The 27,194-nt window shown below is 39.1% G+C and overlaps 1 protein-coding gene across 1 annotated transcript in view; it reads left to right on the forward strand.

The window, feature by feature from the left end:
- Positions 1 to 27,194, forward strand: part of RELN (reelin) — a 451,858-nt gene that overhangs the window by 304,320 nt on the left and 120,344 nt on the right. The window contains exons 17-22 of the mRNA XM_084611658.1: positions 6,982 to 7,048; positions 8,012 to 8,245; positions 8,842 to 9,003; positions 15,667 to 15,903; positions 20,531 to 20,723; positions 23,403 to 23,515. Of these exons, the coding sequence (XP_084467784.1) occupies positions 6,982 to 7,048; positions 8,012 to 8,245; positions 8,842 to 9,003; positions 15,667 to 15,903; positions 20,531 to 20,723; positions 23,403 to 23,515 (1,006 nt within the window). The remainder of the gene's footprint in view (positions 1 to 6,981; positions 7,049 to 8,011; positions 8,246 to 8,841; positions 9,004 to 15,666; positions 15,904 to 20,530; positions 20,724 to 23,402; positions 23,516 to 27,194) is intronic.

Raw genomic sequence — 27,194 nt, forward strand, 5'->3', positions numbered from 1 at the left:
AGCTAATGAAGTAGTTAATTTCCATCACTTTTTTGGTAATGCTATTTCCTTATTCCCATTAGTGTGATTTAGTATCATCTCAATATTCCCAAGGCAGTGTTAATTCTTGTCTTGAATATAGTGACATTATGTCAAAAATTAAGCAAAATGAAGGGTAAGTCAAAACACTGATGTCTATGAAAAGTGAGTTACTATATAAGGAAATGCAAAATGTAGCTGTCAGTGCAAGTTTCTGGAAACAACAGAATGATGCAGTCAATGCAAGTCTACAGAAATTTTACAATAGGAAGAAAAATACAGGGTTTGGATTGTTAATTCAAAAATATTATTATCCCTCAGTATTACATCATGGGGATTTTTCTTCTTTTAAAAAAACAGCCTTCACAGCATATAAGACCTTTAAGTATAAAAAGGGGAAAGCTCCTGTCTAAAATTTATCTCCATGAGTCACCAATAAATCCTGATCATTAACTAACTCCATAGGTTTGGGTAGTCAGGAGTCTTGAATTCCTGCAGTTCTCTTTTGACTGTCCTTAAACTTCTTGCAGTGCCAAAGAGTGCTGTCTTCTGGAGGACAATGACTGTGATATCTTCCACTCCTAATGTGTTCTTGAGCTGCTCATCCATACCCTTAGGGATTGCTCCAAATGTTTCACGGATCATAGAATCATAGAATCATAGAATATCAGGGTTGGAAGGGACCCCAGAAGGTCATCTAGTCCAACCCCCTGCTCAAAGCAGGACCAATTCCCAGTTAAATCATCCCAGCCAGGGCTTTGTCAAGCCTGACCTTAAAAACCTCTAAGGAAGGAGATTCTACCACCTCCCTAGGTAACGCATTCCAGTGTTTCACCACCCTCCTAGTGAAAAAGTTTTTCCTAATATCCAATCTAAACCTCCCCCCCTGCAACTTGAGACCATTACTCCTCGTTCTGTCATCTGCTACCATTGAGAACAGTCTAGAGCCATCCTCTTTGGAACCCCCTTTCAGGTAGTTGAAAGCAGCTATCAAATCCCCCCTCATTCTTCTCTTCTGCAGACTAAACAATCCCAGCTCCCTCAGCCTCTCCTCATAAGTCATGTGTTCTAGACCCCTAATCATTTTTGTTGCCCTTCGCTGGACTCTCTCCAATTTATCCACATCCTTCTTGTAGTGTGGGGCCCAAAACTGGACACAGTACTCCAGATGAGGCCTCACCAATGTCGAATAGAGGGGAACGATCACGTCCCTCGATCTGCTCGCTATGCCCCTACTTACACATCCCAAAATGCCATTGGCCTTCTTGGCAACAAGGGCACACTGCTGACTCATATCCAGCTTCTCATCCACTGTCACCCCTAGGTCCTTTTCCGCAGAACTGCTGCCTAGCCATTCGGCCCCTAGTCTGTAGCGGTGCATTGGATTCTTCCGTCCTAAGTGCAGGACCCTGCACTTATCCTTATTGAACCTCATCAGATTTCTTTTGGCCCAATCCTCCAATTTGTCTAGGTCCTTCTGTATCCTATCCCTCCCCTCCAGCTTATCTACCACTCCTCCCAGTTTAGTATCATCCGCAAATTTGCTGAGAGTGCAATCTACACCATCCTCCAGATCATTTATGAAGATATTGAAGAAAACCGGCCCCAGGACCGACCCCTGGGGCACTCCACTTGACACCGGCTGCCAACTAGACATGGAGCCATTGATCACTACCCGTTGAGCCCGACAATCTAGCCAGCTTTCTACCCACCTTATAGTGCATTCATCCAGCCCATACTTCCTTAACTTGCTGACAAGAATACTGTGGGAGACCGTGTCAAAAGCTTTGCTAAAGTCAAGAAACAATACATCCACTGCTTTCCCTTCATCCACAGAACCAGTAATCTCATCATAAAAGGCGATTAGATTAGTCAGGCATGACCTTCCCTTGGTGAATCCATGCTGGCTGTTCCTGATCACTTTCCTCTCATGCAAGTGCTTCAGGATTGATTCTTTGAGGACCTGCTCCATGATTTTTCCAGGGACTGAGGTGAGGCTGACTGGCCTGTAGTTCCCAGGATCCTCCTTCTTCCCTTTTTTAAAGATTGGCACTACATTAGCCTTTTTCCAGTCATCCGGGACTTCCCCCGTTCGCCACGAGTTTTCAAAGATAATGGCCAATGGCTCTGCAATCACAGCCGCCAATTCCTTCAGCACTCTCGGATGCAACTCGTCCGGCCCCATGGACTTGTGCACGTCCAGCTTTTCTAAATAGTCCCTAACCACCTCTATCTCCACAGAGGGCTGGCCATCTCTTCCCCATTTTGTGATGCCCAGCGCAGCAGTCTGGGAGCTGACCTTGTTAGTGAAGACAGAGGCAAAAAAAGCATTGAGTACATTAGCTTTTTCCACATCCTCTGTCACTAGGTTGCCTCCCTCATTCAGTAAGGGGCCCACACTTTCCTTGGCTTTCTTCTTGTTGCCAACATACCTGAAGAAACCCTTCTTGTTACTCTTGACATCTCTTGCTAGCTGCAGCTCCAGGTGCGATTTGGCCCTCCTGATATCATGCCCGAGCAATATTTTTATACTCTTCCCTGGTCATATGTCCAACCTTCCACTTCTTGTAAGCTTCTTTTTTATGTTTAAGATCCGCTAGGATTTCACCATTAAGCCAAGCTGGTCGCCTGCCATATTTACTATACTTTCGACTCATTGGGATGGTTTGTCCCTGTAACCTGAACAGGGATTCCTTGAAATACAGCCAGCTCTCCTGGACTCTTTTCCCCTTCATGTTAGTCCCCCAGGGGATCCTGGCCATCCGTTCCCTGAGGGAGTCGAAGTCTGCTTTCCTGAAGTCCACGGTCCGTATCCTGCTGCTTACCTTTCTTCCCTGCGTGATCAATGGATCACTTTTGTTCTAGTTTTTCATAATTGTTCCACTTCGTGGCATAGCTCTTCATATTTAACTATCTTCTCTTCTTGTTTCCTTTTTATGTTTGTCTGCTGGCACAGCAATGCCAATTAATGTGGTCTTGTTTGTTTTCTTTTCTACAACCACTATGTCTGGCCTCAAGTATCAGAGGGGTAGCCGTGTTAGTCTGGATCTGTAAAAGCAGCAAAGAGTCCTGTGGCACCTTATAGACTATCAGATGTATTGGAGCATAAGCTTTTGTGGGTGAATACCCACTTTGTCGGATGTCATGTATTCACCCACGAAAGCTTATGCTCCAATACATCTGTTAGTCTGTAAGGTGCCACAGGACTCTTTGCCGCTATGTCTGGCCTGTTGATAATTGTGACAATTGCCAGATCCCGTAAAATCTTCGCCTCTTCATTCTCTAGAGCACTTTCAAATCGGTGGGTCATAATTTTGCATGTTTTGTTTAAATCCATATTTTCCACAAACGCTCCAGTTCAGACATTTGGCAATCTCATTGTGTCTCTTCATAAATTCTCTTCCAGTCAGGCTCCTGCAGGCGCTCAACAAAAGTTCCACCATCTCTTCTTTTTCAGAACACATTCTGCAGTTCAGGGAGCAGTTCTGTTGCCCAGTTTTGTTTAGAATGTAATCAACCCTTAATGATTGCTCTTGTGCAGTTGTAATGAGGCTCTCTGTCTCTCTTTTGAGGTATCCCTCTATAAGTCATAAGCTTGTTAATCTTTTATCATTAATGGCTTTGATCTCTCTATCGCATTGATTTCTCTGTAAATCTTTCTAGTCTTTCTCCTTTTTTATGTTTTCTTAGGCTGAATGCATCCTTGTCCAGGACTTGGTATAGCGACCACATGATCTTTTATTTTGGCTGACTGCTCATATTTTTGGATGTTATATTTTTCATTGTCAATTGCTTCTCCCACAGATAGCGGACCTTTTCCTCCATCATGTTGTCTGATGTACATCCTGGCCGTGTCTTGATTGATATCCATTACTCTATGCATTTTCAGGAGCTTTCTTGTTTGGATGTGAAATTTTTCTTCTTCTCTTGATTCCACTTGTTAACTCCGGCAGTGTACTATAATACTGTATCACCCAGTGGCTCAGATCAAATTCCTTGAGATGAGTTGTGTCTTTAGATTAGTTCTTATTCATCTGTAATACTGTTTCCCCACTTCTTCTTTGACTTCCTAATGTTGTAACTCTGTCAATTCCATGAGGTATATGTAGGGGCCATGCTGAGAGGTATCTTGGATAATACCTCATTAACTTGTATGCTATCTGATTGTACCAGTTTGCCCCTCTTTACAGATGTGAATGCACATTTAGCCAAGCCAGCCCATAGCTTTATATCTTCACCAAACTTTTCTACGCATACTATCAATCTCAGTATCTCCTTCTGTGACCATCCATATATTTTCAAATCATCCATGTACTACAAATGGTTAACTGGTTGTTGCTCTTTGCTGATATGATAATCACCATTTATCTCAGGCATCATCCATATCAGAGGCAGCATTGCTACCGTGAACAGCACTGATGATAAGGAGTCCCCTTGAAAGTTTCCTCTTTTAATTTGGACTTCATCAGTGAGAGTCCCTTTCAGGTGGAGTTGAGTGTTCTCATTAACCATAGATTGCTGCAGAAAGGAAATCATCCTTGGATGAATCTTGTGCATTTTCAGTGTCTTGATGATCCACAAATGTGGGAGCCTACTGTGCTTTTTGGGAGGCTATCCGCACCATCTCTAAACTTTTCCTTTCTTTTTTGTTTTGCATATTCTGTGATCCTCCTGCTCAGCTTGAGGTGGTCTTTTGTCCCTTCCATGTTCACTATACAGCCTTTTTGCTCAGGAGGCAGCATTCCATTGTGAGCTAGAATGGCCAGATATTCTTTGCCAAAATTGCTATTAGAAGTTTTCCACATTGTTGGTAAACATGGTACTCGGTCTATAAGTCATATGATCACTCTGACCTTCTTTCTTCTTTGCATGAGGACAGTTCTCCTCAGCAGTGCTAGGGCTCAGTAGTGCAGACCTTATGCGGGCCAGATTCCCATTGGGAGTTTTGCCTGTGTAAGGACTACAGAATCAAGACCATGCTAAGTATAAATATCCTACTGGTACTTAATGTTTTCCCTTGATACTATGGAGCTAGAAATAAAAAAAGAGTGCAGATGGTGCCAATGGTCTAAGCCCATTTTTCACATGCTTCTCATCATGTTCCCACAAATCTCTGCATTTTTCTGTTCTGTAAAGCCAGGAAGAAAACAAATATATGAAATTATTAAGGGCGTAGTCCTGCCCCTTTTGAGGTCAATAGCAAAACCCTGTTTAACTTCAGGTGGTGTCAGGATTTCACCGTAAATCCATTAAACTATCATTATTTTTAGAACAAAATATGCTGAATTTATAGTAATACAGTAAATGTAGTTCTGTCAAAGGATTTTAAACACTGAGCAGTGTATCATGCAGGCAAACTTATCAGCCAGCTATCAACTAAGTACCCAATCCAAAACCTGTTGAAGTCTTTCCTTTGGCATCAATGGACTTTGGATCAGGCCTGGAAAACCTGGTCTTCCAAGATGGTGAGTGCTTTTAACTTGAATAGATGTGGGTGGGATTGAAGACATTCAGCACTTAGTAGGATCCGACCCATATATGTTGACAGATCACCCACATTCACAGCTTGCCAGTTAAAAATGTAGGATGAAGAGAGAGAATAATTTCAAAGATTCAATACACTGACCTTTTAGCTCTCCAGACCTCTTTTCAAATATATATTAAGTCACACACAAAATCCGGAGTTCGACCCTCTTTAGAAAATGTTGCAAACTTTCAACTTCAATAAAGCTTTTCTGACGTGATAAGAATGACATTCACAGCACAGCACAGCTAAGCCAAATAAATGAATCAAACAAGCAGATGACATAACACTATCCAGAGCAGAGTTTTTAGATCCAAAAAGGGAGAAAAGCTAGAGAGGCTCCATGAAGTCTGCAGGGAAGATCGCTGTTGCTGTCTGTTTTATGTGAAAAGAGCTCATACACTGCCACGATGGGCAGAAGTTCAAGAAAGAAAGAAGGAACTGATTGTCTCAATTTGGTCTCAGGTGGGTTTTGATAACATTCCAAAAATCACTACACAAGTGCCGCAGCTCTATCTAGCTGGTAGTCTGCTCAGGAGAGTCTTTGTGGCCATTCAGGATTATGGTGCATTTACAGAGGTATGGCATAAGGGGTTATTCCCTATGTACTTGCACTGTCCCTGGCTCCAGTTAATGCTACTAGTTTCCAAACTTCAGGCTTACAAAAATTTAACCTCCAAGATAGCAAATGTATTCATTTGGATTATCCCATAAAAACCACACTGTGATGATCGCAACTAATCTTTCCTACCCTTTTATTGTATCACTGAATATGAAAAGCTACTCTTACAGAAGAAAGGTGAGATATAGTAGTGTGTTGTCAGGTGCCTGGAATGGTTATTCAGTGCATATGATTTTCATTTTTGTTTAATGCAAATGAAACATTAATACAGTTCTCTCACTAAAAATGCATGATATTAATATTTCCCTCTCAGGAGTTGGGGCCAGATCCCAGTGTCACTGAGTCCTACAGGAGTGTTGCCATTAATTTCAGTCAGAGAAGGAATAACCTTCAAAATTTTGCAATACTAATGGGAGGCCTACATGCCCAAAGTAGGGTGGAGGAAGGGGAAGGATAAGAAATGCCCAGACAAGCCAGCTACATCTATTCTCCTCTTTAGACATCTTTACACAAAATAGGTGCATATATTAAAACATCTCCAGCACCTCAAACTGGGAGCAGACACAAATATACAGCATCCAGTGTACAATAGGTTATCCATGGGTCTCCTTGATCTAAGTCAATATTTATTTACTCAATCCCGGCAGAGAGGTACCTCAAAGGGCATCATTACTCCTTCAGGTAGTCCCATTCCTGTCGACAGAGAAACACTAATATCTGTTTGCAAGATCAGCCCCATATGCTCAACAAGGTGTTGGTTATCTTTCTTTGTCACATAATATAACCTTTTAATTTAACCAGTTTCTTTTCTCTGCAGTTTATATTGGTCCATCTTGCCTCAGATTCTGCTCAGGGCGAGGACAATGTACTAGAAATGGCTGCAAGTAAGGGCTATAATAATACCAGAGTTGATGTGTTCACTTTTTGTCATTCAGTTTACTTTTTAAACTGAAAATTGAAATTATTTTCATTTCAGCCCTTGTAATTCTATAAAGGCTAAATGTAAAATCAGTTAATATAGCATCTGAAATGCATCAAATTATTAATACAATGTAAGTTTAATAGTAAATTTCTAAATGACTTTATCTAATAATTTTCTTTTATATTAAACCTGGAGAGATTTGGACCACCTATTCATTTTGAAATGTACTATATTACATGCTAGAAATTACAATGATGCTTTTTTATATTATTTTTTTTACTGGTAAATTGTGGCTTTGCCATTTTCTATTAAACTGTGCCACTTTTTAACAGACTAGTATATTTATATTAAGACCAAAAACAGCCTGGTTTTCAGAGGGGCAGTGATTTTTGAAAGTCAGGCTCCTTCAAGGTGTCTCGCTAAAACTCAAGGCTCTCAAAATCATTAGCCACTTTTGAAGATGATGTTCTAAATATTTTCTGGGTTCTGTTGTATTATGTGGCATTAGCTGTAATCACATTTGATCTGTTACAGTTACATAGTAGCAAACTAATAATTTGACATGTGGCAGGTGCAGTAGGATCTTAGTACCACAAACAAGAAGTAGACTATCTCTATATTTTTATTTTACAATATGTGGATATTGACTTCTATTTAGAGGAATAGCAATTTTTTTGACCCAAAGGGTAAATATTGACCAAAGCAAATACATCATCCATAAGAATATTTTGAATACAGTATGACTTATTTTGAAGAGTCTCTCACTTTAGGTTTGAGAAAATCAATGGACTTTATTTTTAAGGTTTTAAAAGTTTACAACTGTTATGTTTGGTTACAAAACTGTATCTTGATCTTCCACAGGGGAGAAAAAGGTTTAAAACATTTATTTGGGACTAATTATGTTTTTAATATATATTTCTTATAGGTGTGACCCTGGGTACTCAGGACCCGCATGTGAAATGGCTTCCCAGACCTTCCCCGTGTTTATTTCAGAAAGCTTTGGGAGCTCCAGGCTCTCATCCTATCACAATTTTTACTCTATCCGTGGTGCTGAAGTCAGCTTTGGCTGTGGAGTCCTAGCAAGTGGCAAGGCATTGGTTTTTAACAAAGATGGAAGACGTCAACTAATCACTTCTTTTCTTGACAGCTCACAGTCCAGGTGAATAAGAAAGAATAGTAATGTGCTATAAACAAACCTAGAGACAATATTTGTAATAGAATTTACTGGTCCTTTCATCTTCACTTTTTGTTTCATTTAACCTCTCTTGTGACATAAGCAAAATTATGGAACATTTTGTTTCATATTTTAATTTTGATTGTGTAGAATAAGCTATAGTCCTTTCATTTCCCCTGTTTTTTAAATAGCATGAGTATTAAACAGATATGGGGCAGTTATTGTATAGCCAGGCTAGAAAATATGAAATGTTAATATCAAAACTGAATGTCAGAGCCAAGTACTAATTAATTATGTATAAGGTTGTATTTATTTGACAGCTTGTGGCAGCTGATTAGATCCATTCAGTATCTCCTCCTCCCCTCCAGTGCCTAATAAATAATTAAATGCTGTAATGATTGGCATTTTAAAAATATATATGCCACATTGCATTACTTGATTGTAAAAACCATTTCAGCTACAAACAACTCATAACTGCTGTTTCTCAAAATTTGTCTCAATTTTTAAGATCAGAAAATGTGATTAGGAAAAAATGCTATATAAATGGCACCCTTACCAATATTTATGTAATTCTGATCTAGGTTCCTCCAGTTCACTCTGCGCTTGGGAAGCAAGTCTGTGCTGAGTACATGCAAAGCACCTGATCAGCCAGGAGAAGGAGTGTTACTACACTATTCATATGACAACGGGATTACATGGAAACTACTGGAACATTACTCTTATCTCAACTATCATGAGCCAAGGTATATGGATTATAATTTCGAAAAGTGATATCTAAAGACAGCTAATATTGTGAGCAGTAATTTGCAGCAGTATAGAGTATAAATACATTTGTACTGAGATGTAGGGGAACTAATTTATACAATCTATACTGACCAATTTATTGTGTTACGGAAAATCAGAGTATTCTGAGCACCATATGTATCTGAGTCTTGGACGTTGGCAAGGAAATTCAGCCTTACCGTAAGCAACTTGGCTTCAATGTGTTGCATCTGCTTACACCAGCATTCGGTTTAGCTCAAGATTGCTTATCCCAAACAGAACTGAAGTTGTTTCCAGTATATTGGAAATCTGAGCTAAGGAAAAATGAGGAGCAGATGAGCATCAGAGATTTTTCCTTCATACAATCAGCCGTTGCCACTTTTCTGTTGTTAACACAACAAATATTAAAGTCTATATCATCCCCTCCTTGGACAAGTTCAAACTGTGGTGCCAAACCTGCAGGAGGTCTAGGTATGGTTTCAAATGTGGGTTACTCCTTGCTAACTGAGCATTCTGTGCCTTCATCTCCCTCCACAAACATTTGCACCAATTCTGAACACATTCCTTTTTTGCCCATTCATATAAAAACAGATCGTTAGGAACAACCGTCCAGCTTACATGGCAGAACAAATTGGAGCAGTTGTGGAAGAGTAGGAAGAAAGTTTCACAGTGAATCTCTGGCCTTGCATCAGATTAAAGGAGGAGGGGAATAATGGCCTCAAAGAAGACCTCAGATTTGCTTGAACCAACCCTATCCCCTCCCATGGAAACAGTCACGGAAAGGGAAAGGTTAAGATAAAATATGCACAGCATTAAAGCCACAGACATCCTACCATATAATTCGCTTGGGCTAGGAGTTTGTGGGCCCAAGAAGGAGGCGAGGGCATGATCTACCCATGAGGATGTCTCAAGTTCTTCAGGGAAATCCTAAAAATCCTGAGCCATCCAAACAGAAAGATGCCTCTTCTTTTTCAGCCCAGTTTATTGTACAGCCATGCTGCCATTGACTAATCATTCATGTTTGGCTACAGTTCAGGAAAGCACTTAAGCACAAGCTTAACATTAAGCTCATGAAAGCCCCATTGAACTCACTTAGGCACATGCCTGAGTGCTTTTCAGAATCAGGAACTTTTGTGCCTTTACACCCTGCATCCTAGCTAAGCACTAAATAAAAATTGCTGCTTTGGGTTCTTACACATCTATATGTTTTTCCCTAGTTGCTGACTATTGTTAAATTGTAATTAAAATGTACATTTATCAAACACAGATGAACCTATATCAAGGAAAGATTTGATTCACTCTTCCCACTAATGTAATAACTAGACAATAGAAAAGATGATTAAGAACATTACAATGGAAACAATTCTGTAACATTAAAAATATTTATTTGGAGTAATACATAGTATACCCCATAAAATGAGGGCAATTACTGTCTTTGATCGGATCTTCTTTATCTGGATTTAATTTCTAAAGTTTTAAATATTTCCTAGAGAGTGGTTGTATAAACTCTAATACTAATAATCCTCCTTCAAAATTTTCTTTTGCTTCATTTATTACGGTCACATATATGTTTTATATGGTGCTGTTTCTAATTTTTAGATCCAAAATTACAAGTGTAGGATTTATATTTCCTCAAGGTTTTTAATATACAGTGTTATTAATTTTTTACAATAAAATGGGCAACGCACATCCCAGTAACTGATTTTAATCAAGTTTCATATATAAATGTAGTAATTTACATTGGTGCTGTCAACCTCTTATCTATTTGATCATCAGTATAAGCAGTTTAGTTTCTGTTGTTCTAGCGGCACTAAGGACTAAGCTCAACATATACCCAATATATGATCAAAACATGCATGTTATAAAGGTTTTCCCAAGTTTTACTATTTATGGGAAGATGGAACAAATGAACAGACATGCAAACCTGAAGGTAATACTGACAATTATTATGATTAAGAACATGAAAAAAGCTTCACCTCTGTATGTTAAGTTGTCTAAAAATATCTACTTTTGGGTAACAGATGGACTGCTGTAAAGTTTGGCCGTCAATCTGTATCCAGAAATTTAATTAACCTTCAGTCATATGAAAAAATTACATATTTAATGTTCTGCTGGAAAGTGCATGTAATCTACTGCTATCTGACAGCAACATTTTTCTTCTCAGAAGAACAGCGGTGGTTTTTCAATATTAGGTATGCGCATAGCTTGAAAGAACGAGATCAGAGCAAAGGTCTCTCTGCTAGTTTTAAAAAAATCTGATGGTGTGTGGTAATGGTACTAAGAACACTTTTCTTCTCTGCAGTGGAAAAGTCATCAGCAAGAATTCCCCTCCTTTTTTATCTATCTCTTGCAAATCAAAGTCAAACAAGAGAAGCTGTTGTAAATGTAAATACACTAGGGTTCTGCCTGTTAACATATGCACTCCATAGCCTTTCAATGTTCTATTTGCCCCCTATCAGGGGGTGAGTAGTTTATTTTCACAGACAAGTAATTAGTTAAGTTTTTCATTATCATCAATATATTAGTAATGAGTGTAGTTACCACTTTTAGGATTTTCAGTTACTGCCAGCTAGGAATAGCAACTACTTATGTGAGTTGAAGAGATGCAGAAGGAATTAAATAGCATCAGAGTCAGCCACTAAAACAGAAATGTGTCCAGGGTTCTAAGAAAGTCCTACTTCATGCAGGCAGCTGCTCAGTGCTTCATGTTGTGTGCTGAGCAGAGTGTTCTTTAGTGGCCCATGAGTGTGATCTCTCTTCAGCTTACTTCATTTTTATTGGCTTGTAAGAAACAAAGTATCGTGCTCAACAGCTCTTTCAGCTTTCAGTGGAAGTTCAGCTCCTAACTACCATCTGTGCCTTGAAAACTCTACCCTGAAGGTTGTAGGTTTGATACTCCTTGTGGACAAGGATTTCTTTGGTGGGGAAAGGGCTGCTTTTGTGGTTAATGTACATGAGAGTTAGGAGATCCAGGTCTTATTCATGCCACAGACTTCCTGTGTGACCTTGTGCAAGTCACTTAATCTCTTTGTGCCTCAGTTTCCTCATTTGTAAAATGGAGATAATTGCTTAGGTTGAACATTGTTTTTAAAGTAGAAAATATGTATTTTCTGAACCCCTAACTTTACAAAGATTGAATAGATTTTTCGCAAACTTTCTCAAAAATGTATCTTTGGTTTGAAACCAAGGAGAGGAAGGTGAGCTGAAGTTAATTCCTTGTTTAGTATGACCCATTAGTGCCTCTCCTCCCTTATTTAGAAAGTTACAAACTGAAAACAGGGCTTGGAATAGGATACTATCTCAGCCATTGAAGGGGCAGAACTGGCATGGTTCTATTATAAGGGGTTAGAGCAAGTCCTAGCAAAGAGGCCACACAGAGAGATTTTATTCTTCCTGCATGTTCAAGTGCTATGAAGTGGATAGGTCCTTCAATCCACTATACAGATCCCCTAGCAAAACCTTCCTCTCTCAGAAGGACTGCAGTGTCCATAGACACTATCACAACTCTGTGAGAAGATCCTACAGCATCACTTGACCACTAAGCCCTGGTCTACACTAGGTCTTTAGGTCGAATTTAGCAGCGTTAAATCGATGTAAACCTGCACCCGTCCACACGATGAAGCCCTTTATTTCGACTTAAAGGGCTCTTAAAATCGATTTTCTTACTCCACCCCTGACAAGTGGATTAGCGCTTAAATTGGCCTGGCCGGGTCGAATTTGGGGTACTGTGGACACAATTCGACAGTATTGGCCTCCAGGAGCTATCCCAGAGTGCTCCATTGTGACCGCTCTGGACAGCACTCTCAACTCAGATGCATGATTGTTTGCCATTGCTCTGATGCAGGGAGGGGCGACTGATGACACGGCTTACAGGGTTGGCTTACAGGAAGTTAAAATCAACAAAGGGGGTGGCTTTACATCAAGGAGTATTTCAGGCAGGACTTCACGGAGGGTTCCAATAAGAAATGGTGCACCTAGTTTATTGTTCTTATTGGAACAAGGAGGTTAGTCTGGCCTCTGATTGATACATGGTTAGATTTACCTCGCTGCACCTTCTCTGTGAGTGACTGCAGTGTGACCCAGAGGAATGAGTCCCCTAGACGGGGGGGAGGGGGAGTTTGCAAATGAGTACAAAACAAATCTGGTCTATTTCTTGTTTTGATACACTCCATCTGTCTTTTACATCTTTGGCTGGCAGCAGACGGTGCAGAAGGACTGCATGCCATCCACATCTCATGGCTGCTCGGCAGAAGATGATGCAATAGGACTGCTAGCAATCAGTATCACCTGCCTGCTCACCATAAGATGGTTCAATAGGACTAACTGCAGGACTAAAGAGAATGACCTGATCAAGTCACTCCAAATTTAGTCCCTGCGCCCATGTCTGCCCAGGCACTCCTGATCGACCTCACAGAGGCGACCAGGAGCACCTCGGACATGACTATGACAGCTACCAGTCCTATTGCACCATCTGCTGCCACAAGGCAATGGGTTGCTGCTGCTGTGTAGCAATGCAGTACCGTGTCTGCCAGCACCCAGGAGACATATGGTGACAGTGAGCTGAGCGGGCTCCATGCTTGCCGTGGTATGGCGTCTGCAAAGGTAACTCGGGAAAAAAGGTGCGAAACGATTGTCTGCCCTTGCTTTCACGGAGGGAGGGAGGGAACGGGGTCCTGACGATATGTACCCAGAACCACCCACAACAATGTTTTAGCCCCATCAGGCATTGGGATCTCAACCCAGAATTCCAATGGGCAGCGGAGACTGCGGGAACTGTGGGATAGCTACCCACAGTGCAATGCTCTGGAAGTTGACGCTTGCCTCGGTACTATGGAAGCACTCTGCCGAGTTAATGCACTTAATGCACTTAGAGCATTTTCTGTGGGGACACACGCACTTGAATATATAAAACCGATTTCTAAAAAACCGACTTCTATAAATTTGACCTAATTTCGCAGTGTAGACATACCCTCAGTAATAGCAACCCAGTTGATGTTGCTGTCTTATTTAAATATCCATCCATGTTTGTTATAACTGAGCTATTTTTTCAGCATACCTCTTTCACAAACTGTTTGTGCTTGTTGATCCTGGATGCCATCTCATGAGCCTAGAACCTCAATATAGCTTTTCTTGCAAGTGTTTATCCTGACTCTGTGTGGTCTACATTTCTTTCCCAGTTCTTCCCAAAAGTCACTTGTTTAGTCACACCATTTGATTTTTCCTGCTAATCAATTAACATGTTATTTCTTTAAAATAAATGTGACATTGCACAGCTGTTTTAATGCATAAATTAGGCTTCACAAAAACAATTTAGCAAGTGGTTTTAACTGTGTGGTTTTGTGCAAAGATATCTAAAGGTACAAGACAATTTCACATATCACAGAAAACAAAAGAGTATACCACAAACCTTGAATAATCATAAAATCTGGAAAAAATTTAGTGCTAAGAGTATAAAATGATGTTTCCACTTTATCTGGCTTGTTATTGTATTTAAATTTCCTCTTTAAAAAAAAGAAAACACATGAGCCTCAGTATAAATTTACTGAAAACCCCTTTGCCAGCAATTAATTGTACACTGATGGAGACAAATATCCATTTTGCCATTCTGCTTCACATCTCACCTTGTATGTTGTACGTGGGCAGCATGGTACTAGTGATTTATGGAACTTTCAAGAAGGTGTCATTGCCGTGGCAATTAATGTATGCTTCCTGCTGCTGTATACAATAATTGCTCCTGGAAATTAGATATTATTCTTAATTTTCTTCACAGTTTGTCAAGTACAGGTTTGATGTCATAGCTGCCATGACAAATCAAGTGACCTTGCACAGCACAGTAAGCTCATGGGACTGGCCTATGATAAAATTTCTACACAGCAATAAAAGAAATGTGTATGCCACACAAGACTACACATAATCTCTCTGCTTGACAAGATTAATCTTGATTGGTCCTCGAGCTGAGAATTTGCTAGGGTCAGTTCTTCTAAGTGAATGCACAACTTCATTATATGCGGCAATAAAAATAAATTTGAAATTAAAAGTATTCCTACACTACAGAGTAGAGCGCACAAACCACATATGTCTTATCAGATCAAAACAAAATACATAGGGATTGAGTCATTGAAGCTGATGGTGGGAGATACATATCGCCCATCCCTGTACCAATAAGGGCCATTGTGTTGTAGCTCAAATCTCAGTTCTAGGGAAACAAGAGCTGTTGCATTCACTTGCCCTTCCTCCAGGTTTCTCACATCACATGGAAGGGAAGCTTTAAAATCTGCCTGGAGCTCCTTAGTAGCAGCATGGCAGAAGCTACTGTGGGGCTGTGCTGAATCAATGGAACCTTTGGCCTCCTTAGCTGCACTTGCTGCATCCAGCGTTAGGGATGTGTGGGTCTCTTGCAGGTCCAAGGTTCCATGGCAGAGTAGATGTTATGGCTGATTTTCCAACTCCAACTCCCTGCCCCTGACTTTTTCTGCCTTTGAGTCCATCTACAGCAGTAGAAACCAGTGTAGACCTCAGGCTGAATTTAACCCATAATTTTTAGATTCTGTGTGTACTTTAAAATAAAAATGAACTATTTTGGATTCCCACAAAACTATTATGTGTAATGACAGTGTGAATAAGAACTTGGATTTGTTTTTCAGAATAATTTCTGTGGAGCTACCAGAAGATGCAAGACAATTTGGTATTCAATTCAGATGGTGGCAACCATATCATTCTTCTCAGGGAGAAGATGTATGGGCTATCGATGAGATCATCATGACCTCCGTGCTTTTCAATAGCATTAGTCTAGACTTCACCAATCTAGTAGAAGTCACTCAGTCTCTGGGATTCTACTTGGGAAATGTTCAACCATGCTGTGGCCATGACTGGACCCTTTGGTGAGAATGTAGATCATTTGTGTTGTATTTAAGTAGTTAATTTTAATATAATAAGTGAATAATATACAAAGTGATTCTTTTCCTTGTACTAGTAAGAGCTAATTAATTTCTGTGTATTAATCTTTCTGGAAACTATCATTTCATTGTAATTATCCCCCATGTACACATCACTAACAACAATAGAATCAATGATCTTTTCTTAATAAGGAGAAAATTTTACACTGCATTACACAGAGATTTACATTTGATGAGAACTATGCACATACAATACACTTCCTGCGCAGTATGTTGAAAGTTGACCCCCAAATAACTACAAATGATAATATAAATGCATCTGAAAACTTCTGTTATTATCACTTTAACTCCATAATACAGAATAACCAGTAAAGGACAAATAGTTATATTTCTACATTTGTTTGCATGGACATTACAGTTATTCTCTGGAACGGGAAAAAGGTCTGCAATGTTGCAAGTAATTTTGTCTGGCATTACTGTTTATCTAGGCGTCTATACTGTGCTCAGTATTAGTATAAGAATTGCAGTCAGGGCTAGTCCTACATGCTTTCTTGTCAAGGGTGCCCCCAGAATTTTTTAACGTGATATACCTAGAAACATATGAAGAGCAGGGAAGGAGAAACAGCATATGGATTTTTATAAACTGATTCCCACTCATTCCTATACTATCCAGCCATTATCAGTTGGTTAATTTTCTTGTAGTCACCATTGCAAAATTTAATCTTAGGGAGGGATTTGAATGAGCAGAAGGTACTGTAGCAGCCTTTCAGACAAGCTCAGGGAAGGGATTAATGCATAGGGGAAGGCATGAAAGAGTTTAAAGTTTACTTTTGAGCTGTTGTTTCCATCTTTGAGTAATTTTCAGATCCAGTAGCTTGGTAGGATCTTGTCATCTTAGCTGGTATGGTATTGCCTAGATATACCAGTGAAACAAGTCTAATTAATAGCAATGTGACTTGAATAGAATCATTTTATTTTACTGAACAGTTTTTTAAATACTCTTTCAAATTTAATTTCATAATACATATTTTTGTGCAGTACTAAACAATGTTCTTTTTGTAAATCGTTAATATCTGTTCAAATAAAGTTGTGGAGTATCTTAATATACTACAGAGGTCAATGTAAGATAACAGTAGTTTAATTTCTATGCTTTGATCAAACCCCAAGCAACATAGTTTCATCTGAGTCTGAGCAACATTTTTAACCGACTATGGCTTTAATTGGTATAGATACATTTACTTTGCAAAAGTGCAATCATAGTAATTATAAGAACCCTCAAGGAAATATAAATAATTGTAGAATCCCCAAGGACACCTAGAACAGCACCGTAGGAGTTTTTTTAACAAGTACATTTGAGCAATCTGATTTGACTTTCTGATCAACTATCAAACTATAAGGAGTTGACTTGGCTATGGGAACAACACACAGTGTGCTCTGGCAGTGATAATGAGACTGTAGAAGCAGCTTTAACTACTTTAATAAGGACGAGGAATGTATTCACTGCTCATTAAAATGGAACAACGTGGCAGGACTCAAATTGTTTGCATGTTCTTAATCAAAGAGTTAGCATGAAAGCCCTCTAATGACATTGTTCTCCCTCTCTTATCATTAGACATATATAACATATGTGGTTTTTCAAGATTATATGGGAAAGCAAAAGTTCTGCTTTATTTTCCTCTAAGACCACATCAAAATTTTAAAATTGCAGTACTGAATTCAGTGTCTTATTTACAGCCATGTCAGTAGTTTTCTGTAGTGGTAAAAATGTTGATCTTTTCTTGTACCAAATAAATAAGTAAAGCTTTTGGAATACCAACATTTTGTTGCTGGATAAGTATTCTTCAGGCTCATTGTAAGATATGAACTATGCCCTCCACTGACCTTGTTTCTCTCGAGGGAAATTTTTAAACTTATAACAAGTCTGTACAAATGGCTGGTAGTTAAATTAATTATTGTTGGCTTTTCCCAGCTGAGAGTCCATTTGGTTCTCATTTTCTAACTCATGACTTTCCATGAGCATGGGTTGCTGTAGCACTGAGAGTGTTCTCCTGAGAATACTCTGACAATTGCTTTTTCATTAGAAAAACTATAGTCAATATGAAATAAATCATTTTACAGCATGTCATCCGAAAGCACATTTTCAGTGGAGAGAAGATTGCCTCTAATTGTCTGTGAGGCTTTCATTTCTGGCTCGGAATCTATAAATCTGGAACTATTTCTGCTTACAGTTTTGGGAAAGTTTCCCCAATAATCCCCAATTTTATTTTAGGAATATTTGCTTTTATTGTTTGAGGTTTTTTGTGATTATATATAACAAACTATCTAAATTTGCTGTTTATAACCTGTTTGACATCTGAGTCATATATTTTATAATAGTAAGTAGATTCAACATACGGAAGAGATCCAGGAATACACTGAGTGCAGAGAGTTTCACTTTCAAAAACAAATAAGTTGCACGCTTCTTTTTTGCAGAATGGTCATATACAGGCATGATTAAGCCCATATTTTTTTTATTATAGTGAGAGCATAATATGAACTCTAATATTCATTCACCTTTGTTTGTTTAACTGGAGGTAGTTATCAAACTTAACTTAAAGCCTTTTCTTTGGGATATTCCCATAGGTGTAAATTAAACTAGCTGCATATGAATAAATCATATTGGGCCAGATCATGAAACTATGATTTAGCCCATAAGGGAGAGGAAATGGCTGTGCTGTGCTGGGAGGGAGATTGTCATAATGGGCCAGATTCACAATCAGTAAGAAGTAAAACTGACTGGACAAATCCTTACAATGTGAGTGCATTATACACGATTGAGATTTTGCTTGTATTTCATTGGAGACTATTCCTTTTATTTTAAGCATCAGTTAAATATAATTAAAATATAATATGATGATATAGTTAGGGATTATCTATGTATATCAGACACAAGGGGATGTAAAATGCTAACACTTCTGTTTTCTTCAGTTGGAGCAAGATTGGGCCCAATATGGGAGTTTGGAGTCTGGCTGTTATGTTAATATTCTAGGTCACTTTAGCCTTATCACTCAGTTATATGTGGCTTTCTATTATTCCTGGAAGTACTGGCCTTGAAAGTGTAGTAAATCTGCAAATCCTATCACAATTTACAAAGACGATTGGCTGACATTCGTTGTGATATAATTCCCAGAAGTACCAATTAGTTCAGAGTGCTTGCAGGTAGAATGATTATTTTGAGGGTACATGTGGGTATTGGCTTTTTCTCTGCCTGCTCATCTGTAATTATATACATAACTAGAAATCAGTTCACAACTAATATTTATAAAACAGTGTTTTTAAATACACTTCATGTAGGTCTCTTTCTATTTATTTTTGTACTAGGTACATTAGTCTATCTTTCTATAACATCTTCAAATGTATTCCAACTGCATGTTTCCCCACACAAAGAACGCATTAACTATACTAGCAGTAGAGTCCAGCTGGAAACAGGTACACTGGAGAATTGTAGCGGAAAGTAGTGGGAAAGGAGGTAGATATCATATCTTTAATGCTACTGTTGTTTAGCTGGAGGCAATTTGTGGGTGATAAAGGACTCCATGAGTCCATATTGCAACTTCCTCCAAGTGAAAAAAAGCTTTGCTTGGACAATCATAGACACAGACTATCCTCCTTTCCTATAGGACACTTCTTTTGGAATTTCATTTTAGTAATGACCTGCGAGTTAGATAAACCAAGATTCTCTTGTAAGAATTTTTTCTGGTCTATGTACCAGCATTAACGAAGAGGTGAAGTTTTCTCTGAGATCAGAGATCAACTTAAAGGGTTTAACAACGAATCCTGCAGTAGTTCACACAGTCAAGTTTCACACTTGGGTTGGGGGGAGAGGCTTTCATTTTAAATTCCAGGAATGGGGTGCATACACCCATCAGTTTCAGGAAGGAGGACTTCTCAACTAACATGGATAGGGGATCTTCAGATACTTACTCAGACTTACTACTTTCAATGTCTTTATTTTGTTCAATTGAACTATTGTGACTTTGCTTTACTGATCTCAAATTTTGCCAAACTATATATATATATATATATATATATATATAACCCTCCGCTAATTCACTCAGAATAAATGCAGGATATGCAATACAAATATGCATTGTGGATATTAGTTCTGGAATGTATATTGGAGAAAGTAACTGTGCTTTTGTCACAAGGTGATGGTATTCAAATGCACTAACTAGTAATATATGTAAGAAAGACATTTTAACTAAATTCATGTTTTGTTATCTTCATTGTCCAGTATTCATCTGAAATTACTTTACCTACATGGTGAGCACTCTGAAGCAGAGACTTTCTTCTTTGTTGCTTATCTGTAGCATACCTGAAACTTGATTAGGGTTCCCAGACACTACTGTAACACAAAAAATATCATAATAACTTATAGTTCAGTGGTTCTCAAACTGGGGTCAGGGGTCTACTAGTGGTCTGTGAAGACCATGCCTGGGTCTCTTTCTTATGTGGTAGTCTGCAGAATGAAAGGTTTGCAGATGTAAAGCTGTAGTTAATACCACAATCTTTCAGAATGTTACCTTTTGAGCTATTTCAGAAATGAATTCTGATTCTCTACCTTATCTCTCAGTTTTACAGGAGATTCTAAATTAACCTCTAGCATGCGTTATGTGGAAACACAGTCCATGCAAATTGGAGCTTCATATATGATACAGTTCAACTTGGTGATGGGCTGTGGCCAGCAGTTTACTCCTCACATGGACAACCAGGTGAAATTGGAGTACTCCACCAACCACGGCCTGACTTGGCACCTTGTTCAGGAGGTAAGGCAGATTGGCTAGTAACTTTTATGTTTAGTGACATCCTGCTTTTCATAACATTTGCAAGAACATTGTCTGGAAGTCTGAAATACAAAATTGTGGAAGAAAGGGATTAATTTATAGAGGAAAAAATGGGAATGCTTATGACCACTACAGCATAGTGAGTCCCACCTTTCTCATGCTACTATTGTAGTAAGATATAGCTGCTATTTGCCAGAATGTGGTTTTGCATAAATTCTTTCTGCGTTCATGTTCAGTCATTCTGTAGACCCAAAGTACATCCCTTCTGGGGACTAGTAATGATATATGAAGCCTCTTACCTCAAGTCACTGGTTCAAATCAAGCCCAGGGTAATAGTGACCAACAGTGAACACCACCTCTGGCTTGTTATTTGCCTATGTGAATTGATGTCTCAATCCTTTTCCTGTAACAAAAGTGTGATTATTGCATTGGTCCTTAATTTGCATCCTTGTTGTCCATGTCAACAGAGAGACCAAACTCTGACTAGCCAAGAGAGTAAACTAACATCTTATCCTTGAGCTCCCTAGATGGCAGGTTTAAGGGAGTTTTAGAGAAGCATGTACTGTGCAGTACCGATCCTGCAGTTATGCAGGGAGGATTTCAGTATCCAGGACTCCAATCCAGCACTTTTCATGAGTAATATAAAAGTTTTTCTGTGTCATGTTGTGTCTTGATACTTTATTTTGGGGGGCAGAGTAGATAAATGGCAGTAGCCTAAGGTTTAAACAGTGCATTATTCTCACTTCAGTAATGTTTCATTGATTGAAATAGTATTCAGAGCAAAGCAATACATACTGTACTTAAATGATGTTCATGTCACTTCTACTTGGAAAGAACTGTAATAGTCTCTACACATAGATCCTACTGGCAGGTGTTTGGAGTTTGTCCTTTTCTTTAAGGAGAGATCAATTCCCTTTAGTTTTCAGTGTCCTTGTCCTGTCTCAACTGAGTTGAGTTCAGAGGAAAAGCCTGCAGCTGAATCATTTTTCCCACATCACCAAGTGTTAACATGATGAAAGGATAAGAGTGGAGGTTATTTGTGGTATGCTGCAAGGAGGTAATCTAGCCAGTAAACAAAGCACTAATTAATTAAAATGTCTGAAAGTTCTGTTTGCTTCTCACTAAATGATCAGACTGTGTTTATCAGACCTTTTATGAGAGATGAATCAGAGAAAATGTTTGGAAAATTGCTAGAAGGAACCTCTTTCTTAAGAAGAAGTATTCAAAATCACATAACAGAGCTATGAGATTTTTGGTCAGTATTTTAATATTTTTAATGGATGGCTGGTGTGATTTTAGATTCTCCTATTTCTCTAAAGATGATTGAAAAACAATATATATTGAGCTTCTTTAAACTTTAGGTACAAATATTCTCAGTCACTAAAAGTACTTTCAAGTTATGATTCTATTGTTTGTTATATAGCACCCAAGATGTGCTAGGTGCTTTCCATTTAAGTCAGGTCCCTTCCTTAAAGAACTCACAGTCTGAGAGTCCACACTGTAATGAGCTCCATGTAGGTGGACCCCTGCACCTGGGCAAAGCTCATTGCAGGATTGGGATCTTCAGATGAAATGAAGACAAAATATTATTAATTATTTCTTAATTTAGCTTTTAACACATATATAATTACCAAAAACAAACCAAGTTTTAACTCCTACTACAGAGTTACAAGTAAACATCTGAGTGTTATTTATATAAAGTAGTCTTCGAGCCTGTGACGTACTTGTAAAGTAGAAATGTATTATACCCATTTTACATATAAATCAACTGAGGCACAGCAACATTGACTAAGTTGGCCAAGATTACACAGCAAGTCAGAGGCAGAGCTGGGAAAAGAACCAAGGAGTACTGATTCCCAGTTTCCTGTTCTTTCTACTAAGAAATATGGCACAGAATAGTGAGAGTAATACTGAAAAATAGAAAAAGGGGTTATGCTGAAAAACAGCGAACAGTAAAAAGTTCTCGGAGAGATGATAATGGGCAGGAAGTTAAACCAAGTAGGTGAATTTTCAGCAGCAGTAGAATGAGGAAACTGAATACTTGTATAAATAAAAAGGGAAACAAACAATTTAGAAGATATTGTTTGAGTGCTGTACTATAATAGTGACACCAAAACCACACCCAAGAGTACTGGACACTGATGTAGTCAACAACTACAGGAATGATACAGAAGAACCAGAAAAGATAATGAACTTGCATTTATTTTCACTATAAAAAGAGGTGAGTTGAAGGAGGTGCATAACATTGTAAAAAGGAGGCTAGTAGACTAAACTGCCGGTGAATGTGAAGGAATCACATACAGGAGGACAGCAAAAGGACACTAAAGGGTTTTTGGAGAATTATACCAAAGGCGTCTGTGAACATATTGAAAAATATAATTAGACATCCACATGGAGGAGAAAACATCACATGGTAATAATGCTAGACAGACCTGCTGTAAATGGGCCATATGGTCTCTTCTATCCTAAACTGTTACTATTATGAGGTTACCAAAGAAAGCCTTTGGCTCGTCCTAGGATCCTTCTGGCTTTCAGTTCTTTGCTCTGACATCTGGACCACACAACCTCCGGATTCACTGAATGTGATTCACCTTCCAGAAAGAATTCAGTTCCTAATGTTGCCTCCAGATTAAACCTGATATTGAAATGTTTTATTTTAAGGAATGCCTTCCAAGTATGCCTAGCTGTCAGGAGTTTACATCAGCAAGTATCTACCATTCTAGTGAATTCATGCAGTGGAGGAGAATTACAGCCTTGTTACCACAGAAAACTTGGTAAGAGACTACATATTTTGATGTAATTATTCACTTAACCTTTACTTTTATCACAAGGAATAAGCCAAATCCTGCTGCCCTTTCTCAAGCCAATGGATGTATTGTCTGAGAAACGGCTGCTGGATTTGGCCCAGATACAATACTTTATCATTGACTATCTTCCTAACCTGATTAGATTGTGAAGTATTGGTAAGAACATCAAGTGTTTTTTCAAAGGACATAATACACACTAAAACTCTGATCCTTTAATGCAGTGGTTCCCAAACTTGTTCCGCCGCTTGTGCAGGGAAAGCTCCTGGCGGGCCAGGCCAGTTTGTTTACCTGCCGCATCCGCAGGTTCAGTCGATTGCGGCTCCCAGTGGCCGCGGTTCGCTGCTCCAGGACAATAGGAGCCGCTGGAAGCAGCGCGGGCCGAGGGACATACTGGCCGTTGCTTCCAGCAGCTCTCATTGTCCTGGAGCAGTGAACCACAGCCACTGGGAGCCACGATCGGCCTAACTCTGTACTCTCCATAGGCTGGCTGAAAGTCATTTCATCTGCACGTCTCTACATATTTTGTATAAAGTATCGGTCAGAAAATACTAAACATCACCATTCAAAGGCCAATGAACAAATAGTTAGATTATAATAGTCCCAAACCTACAGAGTGCTGAGTGGCCTCAGATGTCAAATTTGGGAGGCCCAAGGGCACTCAGTAGCTTGCAAGAAGCTTTTCACGCTTTTTAGAATTCAGGTCCGAAATAAGTTGTTTTTAAACTCAGTAGTAAGACATACAAAGTACCTAAAGTTATAATGTAAAATGTGCAAGTGATGTTAATACAGGCATTTTTTCATTTTAGGTTTTCTAGACATATATGATGACAGAAGAAAATGATTCCATTTTCAATTTAGGAGACATGTTTAAAGGGAAGAGTCGCAGTGAAATAATAGTGAAGTTACTGGTTTATGCCATGCATAAATAATTAATATATCCCAATTTATCTTGTGTCTGAAAAGATTTCCTTCTGTTAGTAGAGTTTTGTATGAAATTAAGGTACAAATTATCACTGTGTAATGTCGACAGACCCCAATCGGCGTGACCAGCACCAAACCTGGGACCTTGGAAGCTTGATGCATGAGCTAAAGGACCTATCTCTCTTAGCCAAGGCTGTAGCAGACTTATTAATCTTCAGCTAGTCTAGCAGCCATTAAAGCTGCACAGCCCAGGGCAGAGCCCTGGGAGGAACTGTACCAAGCCCCTCTTCTGCTAGAGGATGAGAGAATATGTCAGTCCTTTCTAAGATGCAGCATAGAGGGAGTAGCTGAGCCATGGCATCACCTACTCCAGGGCCTTCTGATCTCTCCCCAACCTCTTGTTCACCCCCTAGTTGCACTGAGGACTGGACCCAAGCTCTAGGTAGCCCTAGTGCAGCCAGGTGGGGAGGTACCCTTACTCCCCCATATGGCCATGTTAGTATTTGAAAGCACAATTTAGCCCTTGATAAATACAAATTTTAAATAAATCAGCAGTTCTTTTTATCATTTGACCTCATGTACATATATTTTTATTATTGTAACTATTAATTCTGTAGGTTTTCTGAGATGAAAATGTAGCAGTAAGTCCATTCAGTCAATCTAGTATCTCTATTACTTACTTGGAACCAAATCCTTAAATTTGCTCTGAGGCCACAGAAATGCAATTCCACTGGTGTTGGCCATTGGTTCAGTGAACTACATGGATCCTCTGAATCAGAGTCTTGTGTAGGTAGGAGCCACAACCTCTACTAAGGCCCAAAGCCAAAGGTGATAGTCAGAGCTGTAGCCAGGGTGTGCAGGGATGCTCTGTGTTCTGCCTCTACTTTCTGAGAGATGAATTTTTCCTGTAATGCAAAGTCCTTTTGCTCAGGCTTTGAAAAAGGAACTAGAGTTGGTGCATATTCACCGTGGGACTGGATCATTTTCCTTTTCAAATGAGTCATTTAAACAGTGTCTCTCCTTGGCGTAAACCTTTTTTAATCTTCTGGTATTTTTATACTGACATGCATCTGTAAATGCAGTGCATCCACTTAATCATGGTTTTACAAGGTCCCTGTTTTAGCTGAGATCTGTTGGATTAGAAAATCTGTTATAAGGAATCTAATTGCATTGGGAAAATCAAATGTATGCACCTGTTCTCTGAAATTATATTGTACGTGAATTGAACATTTCTAACACTGATGAAAATTTATTTCAATTTTATGAAAGACATTTACATAAGAACAGGCCTTAATGAGAAACAAACAGCTGCCAGTTTGCTGACTTCATAAACAAATCAACACCTAATGACTGAATGAGAGTTTCAGGATAATTGAGTAAATGTAATTACAGTATCTCAGAACGTAGCAAATATAATTTTGATCAGCCTCAAATTTGCATTGGGTCCTCAAGTTTCCTTAATACCAGGAGAGAAGGCAGCATTATTTTAAATTATATATCACAAAAATTCTGTAAGAAAGAGGAGAGTGTTTTGCTTGCAGTACCTTTTTCTGCATTTGGGAATCAGTATGATTTCTTCCTTTTTTCTAACTGTAATGCCATAACAATAACTTAAATTTGACATTAACCTGACTCAAAGGTAATATCATCAGGAAGCCAAAAACAGATTTCGAGCCATAGAAAAAGTATAAAATTTGAGAAACAGTTGTGACAAATTGAAGGTGCTTTTCCCCAGTAATTATTTTTATATAAATCTTTGATATTACACTTTTTGTTTTAGTAGGTGGCCAAATGGTAATTGTCCGGACAGCCAATTTTTTATCACTGAGAATGCAGCTGACACTCCGCCTTTTATTCTTTTTTCTTTAATTAACATGGCTTTTTAAAATCTTGATTACCATTTTTAATGGAGTAATCCTTTTAAGCCAGTTGTTACCTTGAGCTGCAGTGTAGTTTTGGAGAGCTTTCGAAAAGTATGGGAGGGACTGTTTTTTCTGTTAACGCTGCTCTTGCAACCAAGAGTTTAGTTTAAATACATTTTCTTTAATCCAGACAGACACCTAGATATGTAACAGCTCTTATTATTCAGAGCCATGTGACAGTCACGTTCATTTTCATATGGTTCCTTCCAATCACTTCTATCCAATTTACCACTGTGCTGTGGTAAGGAACCAATCCGCACTGTTTGCCTTGCTGCAGATCACATTTGCATTGAACACTCTCATTTGCATTACAATGATATAGCTGGCTTGTTGAGATTCCAGCACAATGGCTGAGAAGCTTTTTAATTTTTTTTCTTTTTTAACAAAAAGACAAAAAAAACCCCAGCATTCTGTTCTAGTCCTAGTCAGTGTAATGAGTCATCTCAGAACCTGATGAGTGCTGATGACTCATCCCTCAGCCTGAGCCTGATGATTCATGCCTGAGCATGATTACCTGAGGGCTCCTCATCAATCAGCCAGGGCTCAGCCACTCCACAGGTGCAGGTCTAACCAGGTGACCCCAAGCCCGGGATATAGGCAGTGAGAGCACTCACTCCAGTCCGCTTAACATCACTACCTCGCTAGGAGTATCCCCTGCCACTTGGTGGTTCTGACAGACAGCTCCTAGTCCTGCTCCAGCCTTGTTCCAACCCCGTTCTTAATTCCTGCTCTGACCCCTGGCTTAAGTCCCCAGGGTGACCACTAGTCCTGACTGCCACAGTTCCAACCACTAGTCATGACTG

The sequence above is a fragment of the Lepidochelys olivacea genome (genome assembly GCF_965140295.1).
Source record: "Lepidochelys olivacea isolate rLepOli2 genome assembly, chromosome: 1".
In the NCBI taxonomy this organism is placed as follows: Eukaryota; Metazoa; Chordata; order Testudines; family Cheloniidae; genus Lepidochelys; species Lepidochelys olivacea.